The sequence below is a fragment of the Crocodylus siamensis genome, chromosome 13 (genome assembly GCF_052110815.1).
Source record: "Crocodylus siamensis isolate JL-2025a chromosome 13, ASM5211081v1, whole genome shotgun sequence".
Taxonomy (NCBI): Eukaryota; Metazoa; Chordata; order Crocodylia; family Crocodylidae; genus Crocodylus; species Crocodylus siamensis.
The window spans coordinates 15,780,467-15,804,950 of record NC_143407.1 but is presented as its reverse complement, the minus strand read 5'-3'; the positions used below and the strand labels follow the sequence as shown (position 1 = coordinate 15,804,950).

The 24,484-nt window shown below is 49.7% G+C and overlaps 1 protein-coding gene across 4 annotated transcripts; it reads right to left on the bottom strand.

Moving 5' to 3' along the window:
* Positions 1 to 543: 543 nt before the first annotated feature.
* On the bottom strand, positions 544 to 20,006 carry MKS1 (MKS transition zone complex subunit 1). Of its 4 annotated transcripts, XM_090025540.1 has the most exons (18): positions 19,835 to 20,002; positions 19,645 to 19,757; positions 17,559 to 17,623; positions 15,243 to 15,398; positions 14,634 to 14,731; positions 14,252 to 14,380; positions 13,816 to 13,920; positions 12,524 to 12,632; positions 10,159 to 10,215; positions 8,555 to 8,597; positions 8,010 to 8,072; positions 5,969 to 6,039; positions 5,586 to 5,655; positions 5,158 to 5,265; positions 3,642 to 3,779; positions 2,894 to 2,972; positions 2,720 to 2,817; positions 544 to 2,111 (listed from the first exon to the last, which is right to left on the bottom strand). In XM_090025540.1, the coding sequence occupies exons 1-18, from the start codon at positions 19,912 to 19,914 to the stop codon at positions 2,014 to 2,016; spliced, it is 1,680 nt and encodes a 559-aa protein (XP_089881666.1). In that variant the 5' UTR covers positions 19,915 to 20,002; the 3' UTR covers positions 544 to 2,013. The 4 variants fall into 4 exon arrangements, with proteins under 4 accessions (XP_089881666.1, XP_089881668.1, XP_089881667.1 ...); XM_090025542.1 differs by lacking the exon at positions 19,645 to 19,757 and having other exon boundaries at positions 19,835 to 20,006; XM_090025541.1 differs by lacking the exon at positions 8,010 to 8,072 and having other exon boundaries at positions 19,835 to 20,005.
* Between the last annotated feature and the right edge of the window lie 4,478 nt (positions 20,007 to 24,484).

The following is a 24,484-nucleotide window of genomic DNA, read 5'->3' as shown; positions in this document are numbered from 1 at the left end:
CTCCCTGCCATTGAGAAACCTCAGGAAGAATCCCACACCACATTTGGTATTGTTTGATACAAACTTCAAATTTGAAAACTATGGAAGGGACTGTCACTCAAGTATTGGGCTGTACAGTCACATCTGCACATGTTCAGCAAGCTGATGATTCAGCACAATTCTTCTGTCTTGTGAGACAGACAGATGCCTACTACTGCTGGTGAAGTGAATCAGAGTTTTACAATGAAGGAGGCTGGTATGTGTAGGAATTGGAAAGTGACTAGAGTTGCCAGAGCTGACTGGAAGGGAAAGGATGGTTTTGCTTTTAAGACAGTTAAACACTCAGAACAGCAGACTTCTGTCCCTTCCTCCCCTGCAGTTTAGGTGATGATGGGAAGTCATTTCAAGCACTCTTCTTGGAGCTCTGGAGACACAGGCCAGGGGACAAGGCACCTGACCTGGCATGTCCATAATATGTCTGACTCTTTGTAAGTTTTGGTTGCATGCAAGATGTGTAGATAAACAGCTCTTCATTTGAGAAATGACCCAGTCATAAGACACAGATGGAGACAATCAGTTTTAGTGACAACCCAACTTCTACATAGGCTGATTGTTAACAGTAACAGTCCTTTGTCCGGGTCCTACATACTTCATTACACAGAACTGCAGTAGCACAATCCCACAACCTCCAACCACCTTCTTACAGGAGAGAGAACATGTCAGTTACTAATGTAGCTGAGATTTGCCAATTGCCAAAAATCCAGCAAAGATTTTGCAAAGCTTTTAGTAACAAAGCTCCAGCTGTGACCAAAAGTGAGTTTTCATGGCAAAGAGAACTGCCATCTAGTCATGCAATAAAACTGCTAAGGTGTTGTCTGAACCATCTGAGTTAGAATCCTCACCCTGCATCATTGTTAACCTTCCATCACTGCCCTGCTGTACATCTGCAGCAGGCAGATCATGGAATGACTGAGTTTAATCAGGGCAGGACTTGCAGCATAATGTGTATGTGCTCACACTTCTTGATGCAATACTGGCACTCTTAGACGAACCCATGGTCCAAGCTTGGTTTGCACTGATGGCTTTTGATGAAGGGCTAGCAGAAAGGAACTGCTGGTGGGAGGGTCACAGGAAGCAGGGTAAAGCCTGCCCTGGGTTCTGTACAAAACCTCTCTTGGACACCACTCCCAAGAAGGAAGGGGGCTACTATCTCCAGGGCTTAAGGCCTGAGGTCCTTCCTCAGCTTTTGGAGGCTTCCTGAATCTCTCCCACGATCAGCATGACAGCTTCACCTTGTATCAAACCATGTATGGAATACTCTAAACAGATGTATCTGGACATTAGCACCAAGGCCAGCCTGGCAACTCATTACCCTCCCAAGCAGGGTCCCAAGCATCCAGCTCCAAGGCAGGTTGTGACTCTTAACGTGGAGCATCAAATGGGATTTTAAGGTAGTAAGCTGAAAGGGAAATTGCTTCCTCTACTTATGCCAGTACTGATACAAGGGAAAAAATTAGGGGGTGGGCATCCTACTCTCCTTTCCCCCAGACAAATGCAGCAGGAAGTAGTTGTAAAGTTTTAAAGGGCAGGAGATGAGACTATGGACACTGACACACATTTCGTTAATGACACCATGGGAGCTGATCCCAAATTCCAACAATCACACCTCCTGCCATGCCACATCATACCCTAACTGTGCCCCTTTTACTTGCCAGGGATCATGATCCAAGACTCCCCCAATACCAGCAAGTTGAAAGCCAGATACCCACAAGTCTGGGGCTGGGCTGGAGCCGATAACCAGCTGCTTTTTGGTCCTGGGGCTGGATCTGCCATACATTCAATTTAAGGTGCCATACAAACCAGCCAGAAAATGTTCTACACCTTTATGGCTGGTTTACCATTTTATGGCTCCTTAAACTGGATGCATGTGTAACATCCTTGCCATTTATGCCACAATTAACATGGGTAGTATAAGAGGTACTTCTAGCAGAGGGAAGTTCTGCTAGGCTTCTGTCCAGTAGAGTAGCAGGATAGTCATGGCTGGTGCACAGTGGAGGCAGAGGTGCTGATCAGGTCCTGAGGAAGGCTCTCACGTGCTTCCTGCATCCGTCGCCGTGCCTTCTGGAATGCCTCTGCAACAGAGCAACCGAGACTGATTCAGCACCTATGGAAGCATGCTAGCTAAGATAGCCCCTCCTCAAAACAGACTATCTCTTTCTCTGTCTGGACGGGGAGAGTTCACTGGCTATGACTAACTTTACCCTCAGTGAAGCATGAGACCACAGCTATCTCTCGTCATCCTCCTCCCACACAACCAATTTTGGCTCCATGCTGCAGTACCCCATGCTAGCTGCATATTATATCATTGTCAGAGCTAAGGGGTACTTCTGCTCCAATTTCCACTGCATGAGACATAGAACAGCAAGGCTCTTCTTTGAAGTCAATGCCTGCCTGTAAGATGAGCTGATCAGGCTGATCATTCACTGACTTTGCTAGCTCAGCAAAGGCTTTACCCTAGCGGAAACTCTGTTGTGCTACTCACTGGAAACTGATGTTTCATGCAGTTGTTTACCCTCTGTTCTGCGTTCAGTCAAAAAATCTCTGCAGGGAGGAAAGCCAGAGGGGGCCTCTACACAGTAATGGTTTCTTCTGAAACACACCAATCCCTCCTCCTCTTCTTCTGAAGTAAGCAAAGTGAACCAGAGGTTCCCCATTTGGCCAAGACAAAGAAAGAACTCACCAAGGACAGTGTAGAGAGAGCTCTGCTGGCTGACGCCTCCCAACCGGTCCAGTACACTCTGCATGCGCGTCCTCTGAGCACTGGACTCTAAGAAGGCCCTGCATGGAAGCAGAGAACTGGGTTATGTCTAGAACCACCAGCACACAAACTGGGGGAAGATGTGGCACCACTTACTTGGATTGTTGCAAGCAGTGAAGCCGGAAAGTGACACTCCCTGTTGTCTCTGTGCGGAAGCCAAAGCGGCTCAGACGCTCTCCCTGTGGGTATAAGACAAATTAAAGTAGTCCTGCCTGCAGCTGGTGAAGCCAAGCTGACCCCCAGGGAAAGGGATCCCTTTCAAGAAGATATGGGCAGCACTGGTGCATGGAGTCTCCCTGTTCTGAAGCAGCTCAGAAGCTTGGATGCCAGCTTCCCAGAAGATACTGTGAAGTGCAGACATAGCTTTCAGCTGTGCTAAGGACAGGGCTCTTTGGGAAGCTGACAGTGTAGTGGGGGGAAAGGTTAAACTCTACTCTTCTCTTCAAAATGTAATCCCAACCCATACAAGAGAAGAGATCATACTTGCCCTTATATAGATATAAAGGAATTCAGTGCTGCTGTGAACAGTGCTGAACCAATCACCACCCTTGAGAAGACAGGCCACGGCCAGGAGTGGTACTGCAAGCCTCACATAAACAAGAACTCCTGGCAGGACCCCTTGACAAGGGAATGCTCAGCCATGTTGATCCACCTATTTTTTGGTCCATATTCAGGCTATCCAAAAGGGGACCAGTTCTCAGGATGGGTTCAAGAAAGCTCCCATGACTGGGACCTCAGCTCATCCCTGCATGAATTTGGCCCAGGATGCCCTCAGTGACTTCCCATGGGAGGAACAGAATCTATAGCCCCCTATGAGGGAGCAAAACAACCCCTGAGGTGAAACTTGCCTTGAAGGTAGTTGGCACCCTGACATAAGTCATGTCCTCCAGTTCAGGGGAGCCACCAATGAAAAACCTCCTCAGCTCAGAGACTGTCCCCAGCTCCACAGGTCGCCAGGTGGGGACTGTCAGGGTGTGGAACCCTGTACCAGGACAAGGAGGAAAGCAAACAGGTAATTCCATATTCTCATAGAGAAACACACAGGAGGATGGCCAGCTACTTCCCTGCCCTGGACTGGATGAAAATAGACTGTGTGACAGCCCCCATCCTCCCCTACAAACACATACTCCCTGAACACCTAGCAGACCTACCCCACTTAGATACAGCTAATAATAGAGCAACCACATGCATTTAAAAATCCAAGCCCTTAAATATCACACTTCACATTCTTCCCTGAGCAGAAGAATTACATTTACATAATGCTCTGCATTTCTGTAGCACTTTCCATCTACAAGACTCAAAGCTTTTGGCAAACAGCTTCTCCAACCCTTGTGGGTAGAGAAGGATTACTTCTACCCAAGGGTGGATCCAGAGAGGATGCACTGGCGTGGATGCACCCACTTTTCTGACCACATAGCCGGAGCTGCAGCTGGGGACTCTTTAAATCCCCAAAATAGGTAAGAATTCCCTGCTTTCCCTCCATGCTCAGAAGCATGCCCTACACCCCACACATACACACACTTCCCTGCCTGCTGCTGGGGCTGTCACCACTGTTCCAAGGGCAAGGGGAGCTCCTGTCCCATTCCAGCTGGGCGGTGCAGGGGTTGGGCTCAGTCTGAAACAGTGACAGCAGTGGCAGCAGTGGATGAAGGGGGTACCCTTCCCAGCATGGTCCCCCTGGGTGTTCCCCTCCAACCTGGGAACAGACATGGGGAGGGGGAATCCACCTGCTCACTGCTGCTGGGACCAGGACCCTTTTTACCCTCCTGGAGTGGATCTGGAGCTCCCCTTCCTCCCAGGACAGCAGAGACAGCACCAGTGGCAGGTGGGGGGCAGAGTGGGGGAAGGTGGGCCGGAAGGGAGGCGAGGAGAGGGGACATGAGTAGGGAGGGAAAGGGAGAATGCTTACCTGCTTTGGAGACTTAAATAAGTCCCCAGTGGCTGCTCCTATGGCACTATCTGCCAGCCCTGGGAAGTTCAGGGGGTGAGAGAGGGGGGCTGGGAGCAGAGCATGCAGCTACTCTTGCAGTAAAATCCTGGATTTACTTTTGCTCCTATCATATGGTAATGGCATAAAATGCCAGCATATGGTTGTTGAATGTTACCTGATGGAAACAGGGAAGGAGTAAAGCCAGCAATGTTTGTTGTCTCCCACCAACAACACTGAATACTGCATGATACAAACCAAGTTTTTCCTCAGTGCTTCATTTAGGGCAAATTATCACCTCAGCATGCAGTGATGGAAATCTCTTTCTAGAACCAAATAATCGGTTGAGTCCTATGCTTGTGAAGGAGAATTTCCAGACAGTGGCATCTAATGTTCCAACCACTTGACATACTGTCCATTTGGGAGACTTTACCTGGAGCTGATGGCAGTATTACAGAGCCGTAGCCTTCAACACGGTACCTCTGCCAGAAATCCAGTGATAGAACCTCAAAGTAGAGCACAGGCCACTGGGGGAGAGAGCCTGAAAGGAGATAAAAATTATAAGAGTCCTAAACAAGCCTCACTAGGGTCAGCTGGTTATGGAGAACAGGCTCCCTAAATACTACGGGGACTTCTCATGCCAATGTTTCCCTGGGGTGTGACTATTTGCTAGATATATTACATCCATACAGTGACAGCAAAAACATTTGCTGAATGGAAAACTCTGCCCTTTGCTCCCCTTGTTCCATAGGAAGAACTCCTGTGAAGGGCCACTGTGTGTCAGGCTGTGTGGTGCCTATAGTGTAATACACTGGCAAGGAAGTTTAGACAAAGATGCCCTTGGGCAACAAGGAATCTCACCTTCTGATTCATCTTCTTGTGTGAAAAACATCTCTAGGGTGAATGGGTAGGAGAAATAAGCCACTTTGTCCTAGGAAAGAGGAACAGGGCAGAAATCAGTCAATTACCTGCATTGTGCAGCACATGTCAAGAGCAGCCCAGGGTGGGGACGGGACAAGTCAATGGTGCCCTGGCCATGATCAGTCCCACAAAGAATACATGATCTCCTTAATCTTGGAAGTCCCCAAGAAGATGCCAGGAATGAGAACTGCACCCTGCTGAGTACATGAATTCCACTGCATTACTCCGCTCAGGAAGCAAGCACGAGTACACTATTCTCCTTGTAGGAGTAGCAGTGTCAGAAGCCCATCATGCTACATGACTTCACTATCATAGCCCCTTACCCTGCCTAGTTCCTTGGTAGCACATGTCTGTGTCACCCCAGAGAGTTGCTGGAAAGCTGGGCTCGACCAATCTGGCAACAGAAGAACAGACCATGAGCAAGAAGACTAGTCCTGTAGGAAAAAAAAGCATGAGGCAGGACTCAGCCTGTGGCAATTTGGGCTGTTCTAGAGCAGCCTGCAGCATAGTTCAGGGGAGAGTGTGAGGCCCCTGACACTTACTCTATGGTGAGCTCCCCTGGAGACTGCACTGCCCTTTTGCTGCACCCAGCTACTACTCTAGGGAGATCCCTGAGACTGGGTACTATGGGATCAACAACACTTGGACTTACCTAAATCTTATTTGACAATCAAACATAGACAATGGCTGTACCACCAGAGAGAGAGAGAAAGAAACCAACAGAAGGCTAATGGCGATCAGGAGAGGTCCCGAATGATGGGAAAAGGGCAAATACAGTGCCTATCATTAAAGAAAGGGAAAAAGGAGGATCCAGGGAACTACAGACCAGTCAGCTTCACCTCTGTCCCTGAAAAAATCATGGAGCAAATCCTCAAGGAATCCATTTCTAAGCACTTGGAGGAGAAGGTGATTAAGAATGGTCAGTGTGGATTCACCAAGGGCAAGTCATGCCTGACCAACCTGATTGCCTTCTATGACAAGGTGACTAGCTCTGTCAATGTGGAGAGACCAGTGACTGTAATATCCCTTGATTTTAGCAAGGCTAAAACAATGTTCTCACAGGCAGGTTAAGGAAGTACAGGCTGAATGAACAGACTGTAAGGTGGATAGAAAACTGGTTGGAGCATCGGGCTCAGAGAGTAGTAATCAATGACTCAATGTCTAGCTGGCAGCCGGTATCAAGTGGAGTGCCCCAGGGGTCGATCCTGGGGCCAGTTTTGTTCAATGTCTTCATCAACAATCTGGAAGATGGTACAGAGTGCATCCTCATCAAGTTTGTAGATGATACCAAGCTGGGGGGAGTAGTAGGTACACTGGAGGGTAGGGCTAGGATTCAGAGTGACCTAGACAAATTGGGAGATTGGGCCAGAAGGAATCTCATGAGCTTCAACAAGGAAAAATGCAAAGTCCTGTATGCATCAGCATAGGCTGGGACCTGACTGGCTGGGCAGCAGCTCTGCAGAAAAGGACCTGGGGGGTTGCAGCGGACAATAAGCGGAATATGAGCCAGCAGCATGCCCTTGTTGCCAAGAAGGTTAACGGCATTGCATTGGAGGCTGCATTGATAGGTGTGCTGCCAGCAGGTGAAGGAAAGTGATTATTCCCCTCTATTTTGCACTGGTGAGGCCACATCTGGAGTACTGTGTCCAGTTTTGGGCCCCCCACTACAGAATGGATGCAGACAAACTGGAGAGAGTCCAGTAGAGGGCAACAAAATGGTGAGGGGGGTGATTTAGTTGGGGATGATTCTGCTTTGAGCAGGGAGTTGGACTAGATGACTTCCTCAGATCCCTTCCAACTCTAACTTTCTATGATTCTGTGACCCCTACGCTATGACACCAGACAGAAGTAGCAAGAACTACTAATGAGATTAATGACTAATGAGATTACCCAATGAGACTGACATCTAAGAATTTAAAATAGAGGCAGCTGGGCTCAGAGCCTGACAAATAACAAAGTAGTACAAGTGCATGTATCAAGGCCAGCAGGGTCTTCCATAGTGTGATGCAGCACATCGCTAAAGAACATCTTGTAGCTGGGAGTCAAAGTCACACAGCCATGCAAAAACCAGGAAGGAGCACACCAAAGCCATGCCAGCTGGTTTAATGTTAGTGCAGAGCATATGAAAATGAAACACCAGGCAGTGAGAGCCACTATACAGCCCACTTGTTTAGGTCAATCCATGCAATATCATACTTTTAGCTCTGGAGTAGAATCTTAATACCAGCCAAGATGGCAGCCATCAAATGAATTTTTTCTTGCTTTTGAAAAAAGCTAATCTAATGGATCCTACCACTGATTGATTTCCTATGGCCTGTGACATGTCTGGGACTTTGACTCAAGGACTAAACCACAGATACTCACAAGCAGGCAGTTCCAAGAAGAAATGAACGTAGAGATTGTCATATTCATAGCCTTGGGCTGAAACTGAAAGGAAAGGCCCATAAAAATGGGGTCTCCTAATCACACTCCAAACTCCTTGCTGCCACTGTATTGTCTGGGAGATGCAGTCTCATTGCTAAGGGGTTCCAAAAACTTCTCAGTGAGAAAAAGAAATTACTGCAACTGGTGAGCATAAAGCAGGCTCTTCATAGCAACTGGACAAAATTCCCAAAGTGAGTTTCCTTGAGTGGCTAAAATCCTTTTCCCCACAACATCACCCAGGCTACAGAGACTTCCAGACAAATTCCTCTCCTTGCTGTGGTCCCCATTACTGCCCTAGGTTGTCTTGTGGCACATCTGCAAGTAGCCAGAAGTGATGGGAGGTGCTAGGAGTGAATCACTCAACAGCCTTCAGTGCTTCTGACCTAGCCTGGACCGGAAACCCAAACTCCCCAAACTTTTCCTCAGTGCAGGGGTCCAAAAGGCAGCACACCAGCTTCTATCACACATCTGAAACAGACACTCACCTATCTCTCCATTCACAAAGAGTCGGAGTGTACCAGGGAGCGTCTGAGGGTGAGAGAGAGAGAGAAACAGCTCAATGACAACTGATTGATCCTTGTGCAACCCCCTCTCAAGAGGGCCCTCCGTTAATGGCACCTGGTCACTGCAGGACATTTCAATCACTTATGCTAGGTACCCTAACTCTTTGATTAGCTCTCTGCTGGTGAAAGGAGAGAAGACACCCAAGGGCAAACATCCCAACTTCTCACATGATCCGGTCCAAGAACTGAATAATTCTTCCCCACACTCTTCAGATAGGCCCAATCCCCACAAGATGGAAGATCACCATACTCTGATAATCAGGTCCCTTGCAACATTTCAGGTGGTGCCCCTAAAACTAGTAACTTGTGAGAACTTGGGGTGCACCAATAAAGATTTTTTGGACCAGTGCTGATGGCCAATTATTAACAAGCCATATCGGCTGATACCAATTCATTTGCCAATATGCAGCCCGGTAGCTTGGAGAGCAGTGCTGGGCTGGTAAGTCTGTTGGGGTGAAGGTGTGGGGGGAGGGAAGAGGAATGGGGGGGCAGATGAAAGCCCCCGCAGTGAAGGAGTGGGGATGGCCCCAAGGCCCCCCTCTCAGCGCTGCCACTGCCCACAAGCACAGCCCTGGCCCAACCGCACCCCCACTAGAAAGAGCCCAGTGCTGCCCCCAGCCCGCAGCGGCAGCCCACAGCAGCAGCCCACCGTCACCACCTGAAATGTTGCAAAGGACCTGATTACCAGAGTATGGTGATCTTCCAGCTTCGCACGCAGAATTGGGGGACATAAGCCCTGCATGCCTCCCCGGGGGGTGCACATAGCAGTGGGAGTTGGCACCACCCCACGCCTCCCAGATGAGCTGCTTGTGGCTCCATCCCACACCCTACCCCGCCCCGGCTGGGCAGCCCCTGCTCCTGCCCCAGCCCCAGCCCTACTCCCTCCCTCGCTGAAGGGGCCTGGATCTGCCCTCTCCATGTCCCTTCTCTCCCCCATTCCCTTTCCCCCCCAACAGACTTACTAACTGGTTGCTGCTCTCCAAGGTGCCTGGCTGCACTTCTGGCCAAGTGCATACAGCAGCTGTGCACATGCACATAGCATTTATCAGAGACATTATTGGCCACATTAGCCAAAAAAACCTGATTGATGATAATGTCGATTTTCCTTTTATCGGTGCTGAAACAATATGGACTGATGTATCGGTGCACCTCTAATGGAAACCACGATCCTCTCTCTCCCTAGATGATTCCTGCTGAAGCTTAAGTGTAACACAGCTTTGGAAGAGGTTTTCTGAATCGATTTGAATTATGCAAGGAAACATCTCATTTACACTCAACTCAAAAACCTGTCATCCCATTGGGTCAAAAACCAAGCAGAAGAGATTCTAAATATCAGTGATTTTTTGAGCAATACATGTGAGGTTAAAACAAGGGCTTGAACAAAACATGTACTCTAGCTGAGTGATTTGCAGGTCTGAATGATATACAGGACTGACAGACAGCATGCAGATATCCAAAATAACCCAAAGTTTTTTGTTAATGTTTCAAATACTGAGGACTCCACACCTTTGATATATATTACTCACCATCTCAAATTCTGAGCCAACAAGACCACTAAGATACTCCTTGTGACGACTATACAACTGAAAAAAACAAGAGTGAATCAGAAAAAAGTACTTGCAAGCCACTTTACAGCAACCATTGCAATTTCCAGACTCATCACAGCAAACAATCTCAAACTAGGAGATGCATGAGGAACACAGCCCCAAACCACAGGGACACACATAAAGAGAAGTGGTACCTGCACTGCAGAAGTGGCAATAAAAAGATGAAGTTTGAGTACACCAAGAAGGAGGAAATTAACTACATCAAGCAAGAATATCTTTGGAGACCTAGGAACTCAGCTGAAGAGAGGATGGACACATGGACATCTCAGCTTTCCAATGAAAAAGTCCTAGCAGCACTGGAATCCCTTCAGTAGTGACTCCTGGATTGCAGTCTCAGCACTACCAAATAGGATACCAAATATGTGCTCAAACAGCCTGACTGATTATTAGGCAGTCTTCAAAGTAGTTTGGGGAAAAGGTGAAGAACAGTGATGGTTTAACACAAATGGCCTAGTATCTACTTCCACAATAATCCAGGACAAGGTAGGCTCAAAATGAAAAAATCACATGCTCAAACTTTTCCACAGATATACACAGATCATAGATGTTCTATGCAAACAGAGGGAATGATCTAGAGCTTGCTTCAGACAGGATGAAGGAGGAGGATAAGCTCAGCAAGGGAAGTGGCTGGAGAAGGAAGAGCTAGAGAAGGTCTTTTCAGTTCCACTAATTGAAGGAACATCTCTAAATACATCTCTCTGGAAAGGACTCTCTGTTTTGGAAACTACTACTCTCAGGTGTGCAGGGAGGTAGCAGATAGATCAACTAGAATATGCTAGAAGACAGTTATGCTGTAAGAATTTCTTGGGAGGCATAAAGGAGTACTGGAACAGCAGTTTTATGCTAGATATGAGTTCTGACTAGTTTGTATTACTGGTTGATTTTAATTACGCAAGGAGCCTAGAGTCTGAAACAGATGACACTAACAGCACATGCAAAAATTTGAGAGACATAAACCACAAGTCTGGAATGAATAACAACCAAGGAAAGAAATAATTAGAGAGGTGGACCTCTGAACTAAGAGAGAAAGGGACAAGGAGGGACAGGTTCTCCTAATGCAGGGGTGGGCAAAATATGGCCCACAGGCTGTATTCAACTTGACAGTTGATCCTAATCAGCCTGCCACTGCTAGAAGCCCGAGGAGGGAGGACTGTGTTTTGGGCTGCTCTGCTCTGCTGCAACTGGGGCTGAGCCAGGCTGAGATGACTCCTCCATCCCCCTTCCCTCCCAAACCTGACTTCCTGTTGGCACTGCAGTTGCAATCTTGGTACTGTGGCTGCTGGCAGCTGGGCCCGCACAGGATGGGGCGTGATGCAGTGCAATAAATAGCCATCATGCCTACCTGCCACAATGAGCCATTGCCACTGTGGCACAGTTAGTCCATGCCAGCCATGGGCTTGGCTTGGGGCAGCCACCCCCAACTTTCCCAGTGCAGCACAGTGGCGGCAGTGGCTAACTGCGGTGAGTGGGACAGCTACTCAGCACAATGCATTGCACCCTGTCCCATGTGGGCCCAGCTGCCAGCACCTGCAGTGCCAGGACCGCACAGAGCCAACAGGAAGCCAGGCTGGGGGGGATAGATACAGCGGAGCAGTGGAGTCTGCATGCTGCCCAGCCTGGCCCCAGCTGCAGCAGAATGGAGTGGTGAAGGATGCACCCCTTCCTCCTCAGGCTTCTGCCAGTGAGAGTCAGGCCAGATAGGATCAACTGACCTCCCCCCTGGCCCTCAACAGCTCACCAAAACTCTTTAAGTCCTTCAGCCAAAATAATTGCTCACCCCTGCCCTAATGAGAATAATTCTGTTATCAAGAAGACAGCTATAAAATGAGAAATTTGAGGCTGAAGCTCTTTCAGCTAAGATACAAGGAAAAAACAACAGTCACTACAGTAGGTTTCCGCTACAGAAGCTCAGGACTGGAAGAAAACTTAAATGCTACAGGAGACTTTAGTCATGAGTGATTTTAGCTACTCATACTGTAGCAGAGAAAACACTACAAAACCACACCAGTAAAAGCCGAACTCCCAAGGTAAATTAGAGCTGGAACACAGACCAGCTGTCTGATTTCCAGACTGGGCAAGCAGGGATTATTCACTCTCAGTGCCATGCTAACTGGTGCTGCACTTCTCTTCACTCAGCTTCCCTGTATCAGATTAAAGGAGAACCAAGTCTGGACAGCAACAAATAGATCTCTTTTGCATACAGAAAAATCATTCCAGGTCCTGTCTCAATCTGTGTCATATGAACCAAAATACCCAACAGTCTTTAGGCAAAGCAGGTCTTTACATCTTTGAACACGCGCTGCTCCCGTTCCTCTTCCTCTTGCTTCACCTGGGGTGAGGCATTCTCAATGGTGTATTTCCACAGCTCTCGCTTTTCACCATCCATCTCAATCCTGCACAGCACCAAAACACAATGAACAAGACTCAGAATAGACAAGGAACAGATCCAGTGCCAACCCCAACATAGTCCCAGAAGCAGCCACAACCCTAACATACACCCACTCATGAGGGCCTACCCAGCAGCAGGGGCTCATTAAGAAAACCATCAGTATATATATGTCTGTGCCCTTGTCACCCAAGGATCAAAACTTCCCCTTTTCTAGGGAAAGGGGAAAGCTCTCTCTCAGAACTCCCCAAGAACCAGCCTTATTCAGTCTGTCTCCTGACAGACAGCCCTAGTATGGCTTCACAAAGGTCTTAAAGACCCTGGCTCTTCTTAGCTCCTGGCTTCTGTGATCTGTAGCACTCATGCCTATTGGAGCTCCTTCTTATCAGTCAGCTCCCGGGAAGGAGAGAGTGTTTTCTTCTTTTTAAGATGGATATCAGAGTGCCAACTGTCCCATAGCACCACAGACTCTGCTCCAAAACAAATGGTATTTATTGTATCATTCCAGTTCCCTCTGTCCTCACTTGGACTATTCCTTTACTCTTGGTCCACCCTGGGACTTTATCCCAGTCCACTCTGGACTTTCTTTCGCACCCTGGCTGCCTTGGATCCTGGCTCATTCTCCTCTGGCCCAGCCAGCCACACTTGCAACAAACCAGTTACAAAACTGTAGCCTTAACCTGGGGACAACCTCACTCAATACAATGGAACATTATGTCATGGAAAACCAAACTCAGAGTAGTCTCTGTGACCTGCTCTCAGGCCTAGACTGCCACATGCCCCTGGGGTGCAAATGGCATATGTCCTACTTAAGGAACTATTTACATGAATTATTAACAGGAGAGGGAGACCAAATAAGCCTGTTTCTTGTGGGAGTCCCAAGGAAGAGCTTTCCCCTTCCCCTTGAAAAGGGACATAATGCCCTATGTGACAGCACTCCATATAAATACATCTTTCTAACCTACCTGGGTAGTGAGCTGCCTGTTCAAGAGCCTCAACAAACAGGCACAATGATAAGATGACACCAGGCAGAACCATGATATTATCCTGCAGGCATCTCAGATCATGCTTCCAATCAAAGTGTTAGGTTGCAGGATCTCCGAACTAGAAACCCCCTTTCACAGTATGAAAGGTGACCCATGAAAAGTAATTTCAGTCCCTCATCATGCAGTTAGTCCTGCCCAGCTCACCTGTAAGCACCTTTGGTGCCTGTGAAATCTGGCTTCACTGTGATCACCCCATTGCTGTCCACCTTGATTGTGCAAAGAACATGTTCATACTCCCTGCGGCCAAGCCTGGGACAGAGACCAAGAAACAGCAATGGAGTCTGAAAAGAGCCGGCAGACCTTTGGAATGACAGCTCACATGTGTGCATAGGGCAGAGGGGGTTCAGACCCATCTGTATCCCTCCTCATCAGAAAGATAGGGGGAGGAGGGGAGGAAGACATGTACAATGCCTCCCACAGAGATAACAAGTAGGAGAAAACAACAGCTTGTATTGTTGAAGCTCTTGGGAGTCCTCCAATCCCCTTTTGGTGACTTGTGTAAGGGGTTGGAGCTTTGATAAAGAGGGGAAGAATAGAGGTTCACATCCAGCAGACCAACTCACTCTGAGCATTTCCTTACTTTCCATATGCTCCCAAGTCTGCCATAATATACATGGTCTGAACAGGGGTGTTGATGACATGGTTATTCTTAATAAATTCTTCCGAGGGCTCCCAGGTGATGATTCGTGACTTCAGAGTGCTCCCCTCCCTGCCAAGGATACCACAAAATGCTATTATCCACAATCTCCAAGCCACTCTATAAAACACATCATGACACCAATGTAAACAACGGTGTACATGGTGAGATGCACACTCTGGGATCCCAGCATGAAAAACCACAGCACCAGGCTCTGTATGGAGAAGCCAGACCCAGATGGGTACCAGTGCTGGAATCCACTCGCAGGTTCCAAGGGCAAGGGCACTCATACATCAGTTTGTTCTGAGTCATTCTTTGTACTCACATAGGCCTGCAGTCCTGTCTTCTCCTCCTCACATTGGCCATCCTTTCTGCCAGATGTGATGTCACCTCATAGTCTGAGTTGGTCATTTTCTGACAGTGCTAGAAAAGAAGGGAGGAAGTGAGACTGTTATTCCTACACAGGAACAGGTTCTCTTTCCCATGAGAAAGGCAGAACCATTTAATGCCAGAAAAGAGTTGAAAAGAGCTGTCCTTCTCCCTTCTGAGCTCCGAAGGCCATAGCAAGAACACAGGCAATAACATGTAAATAGATACACACGCATGCTCCTCTTAGCTGCTCTAGGGCACAGAAAATAGCCCAGCTGTCAAGTGACTGCAGATTTCATCCTCCATTCTTTTAACTTGGCACATTTGAAGCTCTACCTTGCTAAGTCATCCACCATTTTGACAGCTTCCTCTTGGCTTTCATTGTGCAGCTCTCAGAAAGAGACAGAACTGGGGCAGTAGGTGGGAGGTACCTTGCAGAAGCAGTGTGTTCTACTGCCCTAAAAAGCTGTCTTCTCAGAGTCCTTGGGTTCAGTTGATGCAGGACCTGGCCATGCTGAGAGAGATGACAGGCAGCAACAAATTAGGCATGATTAACAACAGATACCTCCTCCAGGTTGGTGAATCGGTCATGGTCTGTGTAGGTGAAGATGCGGTAGTTTTTCCGGCCTCCTGTCTTCTCCAGTTTCAGGATCTCCTGGTGATACTGCCGATCCAGGGGAGACTGACAGGCTGACTCATTTTGATACAGATCCACCTCAAACTAGGAATGGCACAGTAAAAACAGAGATTTTGGCATAACATGGATAGCAGAGATTAGAACCAGGAAAAGCCTCACGGCTGAGATTTTTTAAAGAAGCCATAGCAAGGTAAGTGCCTTTGTAAAGCCCAGTTTTTAGCCCAGGGGTGGACAATTATTTGGACTGGAGAACCACTGAATGCTGCATGAGCATCTGTGCACACACACACATGTGAGCTCTCCAAAGCCAGGCCAAGTCTGGCACCAGGACAGCAGCAAGAGTGGCAGCATGAGCCCACCTGGGGCTGTAGTATCTTATCTCTGCTCCTTCATGCTCTCTGCCCCTGTGCTGCCCAGCTTGACTGCCAGCAGGTAGGAAGGGAGCTAAGAGCCAACCTGTGTGAGGGGCAGGGCTGGGGCATTTGCAGCCCCACAGAGCCCAGCTGCAAGGGGATGGGGAATGCCACCACCTCTTAGCCTTCCCTCTCCCCCCTCCCCCACTCACTGTGCAAACCCCAGTTTGGAGGAAGCCAGGGAGGGAGACTCAGATCCCCCCCTCGCCTGCCGCCACCACTGTGCAGTGCTGAGCAGGCGGGCAGGCTTCAGGCCTCTGGTGTTACAGGACACACTGAGCAGAAGCAGCCTGGCCCACCAACCCTATGGGATTGGACTCCATCTCCTAGCTGCCATGCAGTGCCGGGCAGGTGGGGGTGCTTCTGCCCAGCATCCCATCACACCAGCAGAAGCCAGACACGCCCCCCATGGGCCGGCCAATGATTCACTGATTCTATTTGGCCCATGGACAGGGGGCAGGTCCGGTTCTGGCCTCTGATGGTGCCACAGGCCAGACAGAATCAATTGGCAGACCAGATACAGCCCACAGGCCATACTGTATTTTGCCCACCCCTGTTTTAGCCCTACCCTTAGTTCTTCAGGTCTCAACGAGGCCATTCCCCAAGGCTTGAGGTACTCCTGCACTGACATCACCCACAGGGTTCCAAGGTGCTTCTAGGTACAGACCATTTTCTTCTCACAATACCACTGCCTGAAAGTGACTTGGGCCACTTTTAAAGGTAGGGGAGCTTGGGCACAAAGATGAAGCATGGCTCACCTGAAGTCACACAGAGTTATTGGGACAGATAGAAACAAAACTCTTGATATCTTTCAACTTGCATTTCTGACCTTTAGCCCAACCACACATTCATTCTTACAAAGGCCATCATGTGATTTCATTTTAAGCAGGTTTCAAGCAACAGGATTTTCACTTCTCTCCTGGGGAAGCAATTCCACAAAATGATAAACCCCTCTGCTGCCTGGAAGTGGTGTTCCGTATTCATCTTCCATTTTGTCTGTTGTAGTTTGACCCTGTCATTTCTAATTATTACTGCATTAATTTGTGGCCTGATCCTGGAGACAGATGTCAATACATTTACTCATGAAGAGAGTTCCATTCCTTCTGATGGACTTACTTGGCTGAATAAAGCTGCTCAAATACATGAATGCAGGACTGAGCTAAGTCTGATTTAGTGCTTTAGTGGCTGTAATCAGTACACAGAGTCTTTGTAGTATTAAATTGGATAGCTCCATCAAACAAATGGTGAAAATTTAGGTCACAGCCATGTTTCAACTGAAGACAAAAAGCCCCTATCTGTAGGAGAACAATATTTGTGGAAAAAAATGTTACCAGATGTTACCATTTGGTCAACATCTAAGGAAGTTTCATAGAAACTAACTATGCAAAAATTAAGATGGCTAATTCTTGTGAGAGTAAGGAGGAAACATTAAGGCTGTTCTTTACACACAAATTCAGACTTCCGTCCTCAAAATATTTCACAGAAATCAAGCTGTACTTTTGTTGTTTACACACACACACACACACACACACACACACACACACACACAAGGAGAAAATATTATTGAAAAGCCACCAAGAAGTACATCAGAAACCAGTTCTAATTGCTCTTGTTCTCTAATTTAGCACAGACCATACAAGATATCAGAGAGTAGCCACCCCTTCTAAACTGCAGCAGCACGACTGGGAGTCACAGGAACCTCTAATCCTCTTCGCCATTTGAAGAAGACACTAGAGGTTCTTGCACTAGTGCTAATGGAAATAGATTCCCCAGCAGTGACGTGAGCACTACCTCCTGCTGGCAAGGTCCTCCCTCTCTTCCACTGCCTCACCTGACTGAAGAGTTTCTCCTGCCATCCAATCACTGCCTCTTCTTCCTCATCATCAGGACAGCCACCTAGAAGATAAGAGGTGTCAGACCACTGCTTCATATTTCACTTGACCCTCTGACCCTGCTTCAGAAATGTGAGCAAAGAGAGGCCTTTGAGCATTTCTTCTCCATTCTGTTTGGTTTACGGGCAGCACCTGGAACTCACAAGGTAGCCACACTGCCACATTTTGAATTCCCAAAGCACTTATACCTAGAGAACAAGAAGCTTACATTCAAATCCAAGCAAGGCTTCTGGTGCTTCTTCTCTCTATGGTGGCATGGGAAGCGTACTCGCAGCTGAAGCCCCGCCAACCGCCAAAGCCTCATGTCCACAGGCTGAATTCAATGGCTCTGTAGGCCCGATTCAGCCTGCGAGTCATAGGTTGCCAATCCCTGATCTAGACAAACTATTGGGCTGGATGCTTTTCTGTACATTTTCCAGCTCTAATACCACATTAAAGAAACTACAAATGCAGTAAGTCCTTATCATATCATTTTTACATGTAAGTGGTTGTAGCTGCCATCGGCATGTTAGGTGATAGTAAACAGAGTGGACTAAATGCAAGGGAAAGTGTCCAATGGAGGATTAAGACATGGTCCATGCTATAGAGGTACTTGGAAACCCTTGACAAATATTCCAAGGAATTTGCTTTTCCCTGTGAACATCATTTGCTTTCTGTGGGTCTCTGAGTTTAGAAATAAAACTAGACAACAGGGAGGAATTGCTTGTTTTCTTTTGCAGGAAAGAAAAAGAGCCCCATGACTTGAACAGCCCTATATCTAACAGTAAGTTAGACAACTGCTCTTCCTCGTGAAGATATCTCCGAAGAGACAGCCCCTTAGGCTGGTTGTACTTGCATCACCCTGGCTTGAAAGACTTCAGTTTGAATCTCAAATCCAGCTATTGCTCCAGAGGAACCCAAGAGGGGCAAGACCTGCCTTAGTTGAGAGGAAGCATTTGATGGTGGTAGGGAGGGGGAAACCTTTTCAAGCTGCAAGCCAGACTGACCTAGTTCAGGTTAGAGGTGGGCTTATGCACCGTGGGCAGGCGTGAGGGTCCAGCTGCTGTCACTAGTGCTTTCTGCAGCAGCTGGACAGAGAAAGCACCCACCACTGCTGCTTTTCTCTGTGATCTATAGCTGGTGCTCATCCCCACAACAGCACAGGAAAACTTACCTGGCAGTGGAAACACCATGTATCCGGGTCCAAGAAGGCAGTTTTCCTTAAGCCCTCCCAGGGATAACTGTTCTTCTGGCACAGTTTAATACCTACCGAGGAGTTGGAGCTTAATGCCTATTTTATGGAAATGGAACGCTCCACCCCAGCTTGCTCCTGTGGCCACATGGTTGAGGGCAAGCGAAACTTGGGGGCATCCAAACCCCAAGCCTCCAGGCTGATACCCACCAAAAGACACTGGAAGTATCTGAAGCCCCCGGCAGGTGGAGGATGTTTGCTGGTTGTAGGGGCACGTATGGTTTGGGACTGACTCATGGATTTGGACTTGATTTGGCTTGAACCACAAAAAATTTCTTTTTTTTTTTTTTAAAGACATCGGGGAAAACAGCTGCTGAAGGCCCCCACTGCTGCAGGGAAAAGTGCTGTGAGCAGAGGCTCTCTCCGGGGGGGCTGGGGGGAAACAGCAGTGGCAGGTGTTTTTCTTGTGCAGTCACTGGGAAAAGCGGCAGGAGCAGCTGGGTTCTAATATCACACCCCCAAACTGGGTCAGTCTGGCTGCTAAAACCTGGCTCCTAACATCTGCCCAGCACTGACCCAGTCTGGGGTGGAGAAGCGGGTACATCTGGCTGCTGAAGCACCACTTCCACCGCCCGGCCCCAGCCTGCAGGCCACAGGTTGCTGAGCCGGGTGTCACTGCACTGCTGACTACCAGGGGCAAAAGCAGACGTGTGGACAAGCCACTGCAGGCGCCAGCAGCAGGCGGAGGCCCCGGGGGGTTGTAGAGCGGGAAGCCCTGAGGCTCCTCGGGGAGACCTGGCTGAGGCGGCCCGGCTCTGAGGAGGTCTCTGCAAGGGGGGGCTGACGCCACCTACTTGCCGCGGTGCTGGGGGTGGCCGGGCCCAGGAGCTGCTTCCCCGGCGGGCTGGCGGAGCGCGGCAGCCGCTGCAGGAGGAGGCCGGTGGACGTGACGCGCTGGAGCCTCACCCTGGTGGGGGCACGAGAGGACGGAGCGGTGAGCCCGCGGCCGTGGGGACGGGGACGGGGACGGGGACGGGCCCTCACCGGAGGCGCAGGTTGCGCACGGGGTCGCGGGAGCGGTAGACTGCGCCGCCCGTGTCCGTGCTCCAGGCCGACTCCGCCATGGCCCCGCCGCAACCATGGAGACGGCGGGCGCCGCCCCGCGAGGGGCCGGGGGAAAGGCCCGCCTGCGGCCCACCGGCCAAAACAGCTGGCCCCGCCCCGGGCTCGAGCCTGAGAGCTGCGGGGGAAGGAGCCTCCTCCCCCGGCAGGGGAGGACACGCTCACCTCGCGCACGGGCCCGGGGAAGGGCACGCACAAATGTTGCCTGCCCCAGTGAGGCTGAAGATGCCTTCTGGCTTCACCGGGATGTCATCCTCACACCCACGAAGACAAGCAGCAGATTAAAAGCTCAAAAGCCCAGTCGTGCAGGCCGACCGAACTCCAGCTAGCTACAAACATCAAGGACAACAAAAAAAGTCCTTTTTTAGATATGTGGGGAGCCGAAAGAAAAGCAAGGACAACATTGGACTGCTGCTAAACCAGATGGGACAACTGACAACCAATGCCCAGAAAAAGCCAACTTGCTAAATGGGTACTTTGCATCAGTTTTTCACCAGGCCCATGGGATGCTCCTGCCCACTGTGGGTCAGGGAGGCCGGGGTGAGGGAGATTCCTTACCCTCCATCGAAGCTGACCTTGTGAAGGAACACCTTGACAGGCTGGATAGCTTCAATTCAGCTGGCCCTGACAGTTTACACCCCAGGGTACTCAAGGAGCTGGCGAGCATCATAGCCCAGCCCCTGGCACAGATCTTCAAGAACTCCTGGTGCTCTGGTGAAGTGCCAGAAGATAGGAAGAAAGCCAATGTGGAGCCTATCTTCAAGAAAGGGAGGAAAGTAGATCTGGCAAACTACAGGCCCATCAGCCTGACCTTTATCCCAGGAAGGTCTTGGAAAAGATTATCAAAGAGGCCATCCTTAACAGACTAGCTGATGGCAACATCCTGAGGGATCCCCAGCATGGGTTTGTTGCTGGTAGGTCTTGGGTGTCAGATGTCAGCTGCCCTGCTTGGTTTAGCAAGGGTCCAGTGTTGCCCTTGTTTTTCTTCTAACTACCCACGCATCTGAAGAAGAACTTTTTATTGTCCTTGATTCCCATAGCCAATTTCAGTTTAGTTTTGGCTTTGGCTTTCCTAGTTTGTTCCCTACATGTGCAGGCCAGTGCTGAATAATCCTCCTTGGTAATGTTACCTGATTTCCAAACCTTGTAGGCTTCTCTTTTCAGATACAGGAGGTCCATGAGTCCCATATTGAGCCACAGGGGTCACCCAGCCCTTTTGCTACCTTTCCCACAGGGTGGGATGGACTTCCCTTGTGCTTCAAGGATTGCATCCTTGAGGAGCAACCACTCATTGTGGATTCCCCTCTCTGTTAAATCCTGGTTCCTTAGGGCCTCAGCAACTGCTAGGCTTCTGAGCCTATGAAAGCCAGCTTTCCAAAAAATCAAGGATTTCTGCATTGCTGACTGATTTTCCAGCTTTGCGGTAGATAGAGAAAGTGATCAACTCATGATCACTGCCTCCCAGCTTCCCTTTGATTCTCAGGTCACTCACTAGATCATCCCTTTGCCCAGTACCAGATCCAGGAGCGTCTTACCTCTTGTTGGCCTGTAGACTTCTTGAGACAAGTAGAGTTCACCAGTGTAGCTGACAAAGCTAAGCAACCAATCAGATTTGGCAGTGTGCTCCTCCCATGAGATGTCAGGGTAGTTGAAGTCACCCATGACAACCATGCACTGGGAGTGTGCAGCCTCTGCCAGTTCCCCTGCAAATGCGTGGTCAAGATCTTCCTCTTGGTTAGGAGGTCTGTAGCAGTGTTCCCTCTAAGCTGCACATGTGCGCAGCCACACACAAGTAAAAATCTTGCTGCGCACAAACTTTTTAAGGCCGCGCACCTGCCCGGAGAGGAGCTGGGTGCGGAGTGCAGCAGAAGCACCGGGGCCGACATGGGACACTTACCGAAGGTCAGCTCCTCATGCAGGGCAGGCAGCGACTCCTCCCCAAGGGAGCGGGGGCAAGGACAGAGACGGGGATGGGGTATGTCCCCAGCTCCCCTTTGTTCCCCAGGCTCCTGGCATTTGTGTACAGGCAAATAAGCCTGCCATCAGAGGTCCTAGGCTTCCCAGCACTCCTAAAAGAGTCCCATCCCTGGGCTGGGGTAGGAGTGAGTTCTGTTGGGAATTCACTTGCGTCCCTTATACTGTATGACTTACTAATTCTGAGGTTATCACTTGGTGGGCTTGCACCAGTGGTTGTCTGCCCATCCTCCAGTGAGCTTAGTTTAAAGCCCTGTCAAAGTGACCCCTGCTGGATTGCACAGGGACTCCTGTTGTACACTATCATCCTGCTAGCCTTCCTTGCTCTTCCCTCATTCTTCAGGCAAACAGCCTGGTGGTAGGCATCAATCACCTCTTCACCATGCCTGATGGCACGCAGCTTGGAGCTCTGCTATCTGGCACTCAGCGACTCTAATGTGGAGCATGCCCCACAAGGGGAGATGTCCTTGCTCCTGATCCCATATGCCTGCACATGTGCCAGGCAGCCCCCACAACCAAGAGCCAGAGGCTCCATCTGGGTGGAGGCTGGAGCCATGGGCTCTGTCTGGGTAGATGCCTCAGTGGTACTGGGTGGGGGGGGGCTCCAGCCGCAGGGGCCGGGATATTCAGGGTGCAGCATAATCACCACCATCGTACAGGTAGCAGCCTGGGCTACTGCTGCACTGTCCCTTCTCTACAGGATCACTGCCTAGAGCCTTGTGCCCCTCCTGCTCACCCTTCTACACGAACTCTCACGTTAACTCACGTATTGGACCCAGAGCGCACCTGTTTGTGTGGCTCCCTAGGGGCTGGGCTAAGTAGGAGTTGTTGGGTGGGGTGTGACCCTCCTTGGCTCCACTCAGCTGCCCCACTGCCTAGTGCTCACCAGCTGCAGGCCTCACTTACTTGCCAGCTCACTCTGGGGTCTGGTTGGGGGTCTGCCAGGACCCGAGCTTACTGGGGGCACGGCCGCTTTCAGTCATGCGTCTCGCTCTGGAGCTGGGTCTTGACTGAGGGCTTTTTTCATTGGCACGGCCATTTTTAGTTTCATAGTTAGTAGGGTCGGAAGGGATCTGAGCAGATCAAGTCCAACCCCCTGCCATGGCAGGAGAGAGTACTGGGGTCAACCGACCCCAGCAAGGTGATTGTCAAGCCTTGTCTTAAAAACCCCCAGGGTAGGAGCCAGCACCACTTCACTTGGAAGTTGGTTCCAGATCCTAGCCACCCTAACAGTGAAGTAGCGCCTCCTGATGTCTAGTCTGAATTTACCCTCTGCCACTTGTGTCCGTTATTTCTAGTCACTCCTGGTAGTGCTCAGGGAAACAGGGACGCCCCCAATGCCTGCTGGTCCCCCCTGACTAGTTTGTAACAGCCCACTAGATCCCCCCTCGGCCTTCTGTTGTGGAGGCTGAACAGGTGCAGGTCCCGTAGCCTGTCCTCATAGGGTCTGCCCTGCTGCCCCCTGATCATGCGAGCGGCCCTCCTCTGGACCCTCTCCATGTTGTCCACATCCCTCTTGAAGTGCGGCTCCCAGAGCTGGACGCAGTACTTCAGCTGCGGCCTGACCAGTGCCGTATAGAGGGGGAGTATCACCTTCCTGGACCTGCTTGAGATGCATCTGTGGATGCATGACAAGATATGGTTGGCCTTCCTGACTGCATCCCCACACTGCCTTCCCATATTCATCTTGGCATCAATGATGACTCTAAGATCCTTTTCTGCCTCTGCACTGACGAGAAGGGAGTTCCCCAGCCTGTAGGTATGGTGCTGGTTCTTCCTCCCCAGGTACATCACCTTGCACTTGTCAGTGTTGAATCCCATCCTAGTCTCATCCGCCCACCCCTGTAAACTGTCTAGGTCCAATTGCAGCCTATTCCTCCCTTCTAGCATGCCCACATCCCCCCACATCTTAGTGTCATCAGCAGATTTGAACAGGGTGCTTTTTACTCCCTCGTCCAAGTCACTGATGGAGATGTTGAACAGTGCAGGCCCAAGGACTGAGCCCTGAGGGACACCACTGCCCACATCCCTCCAGATCGAAAATGACCCATCCACTACCACGCTCTGGGTGTGGCCCTCCAGCCAGTTAGCAACCCATTTGACTGTGTGGGTGTCGACACCACAGTCCCCCAGTTTCTTAATGAGAACGGGGTGAGAGACAGTGTCGAAGGCCTTCCGAAAGTCCAGGAAGACTATGTGCACTGCTATCCCTGCATCTAAGGGTTTGGTGACCTGGTCGTAGAAGGCCACCAGGTTGGTCTGACAGGACCTGCTGCTAATGAAGTCGTGTTGGTTGCCCTAAGCATAATCTCTTCTGCTGGCCCCTCGTGGACATGTGCCAGAATAATTCTCTCAAAAAGCTTACCCAGGATTGAGGTAAAACTAACTGGTAGGGCTGTGCAGAGCAGGTAATATTCGATTCGACAGCGATGTCGAATATTAAACCGGGTCCCGCTTCGATTTCCCATCCACTTTGACTCAAGGTCGAAGCTCTGTCGAATATTCAAGCTGCTTTGACTTCCCCATAGGCTATAATGGGAAAGGTCAAAGCAGGCTATAACTTTGGCATTTCTTGTCTGAGCTTGATGAAACTTGCAG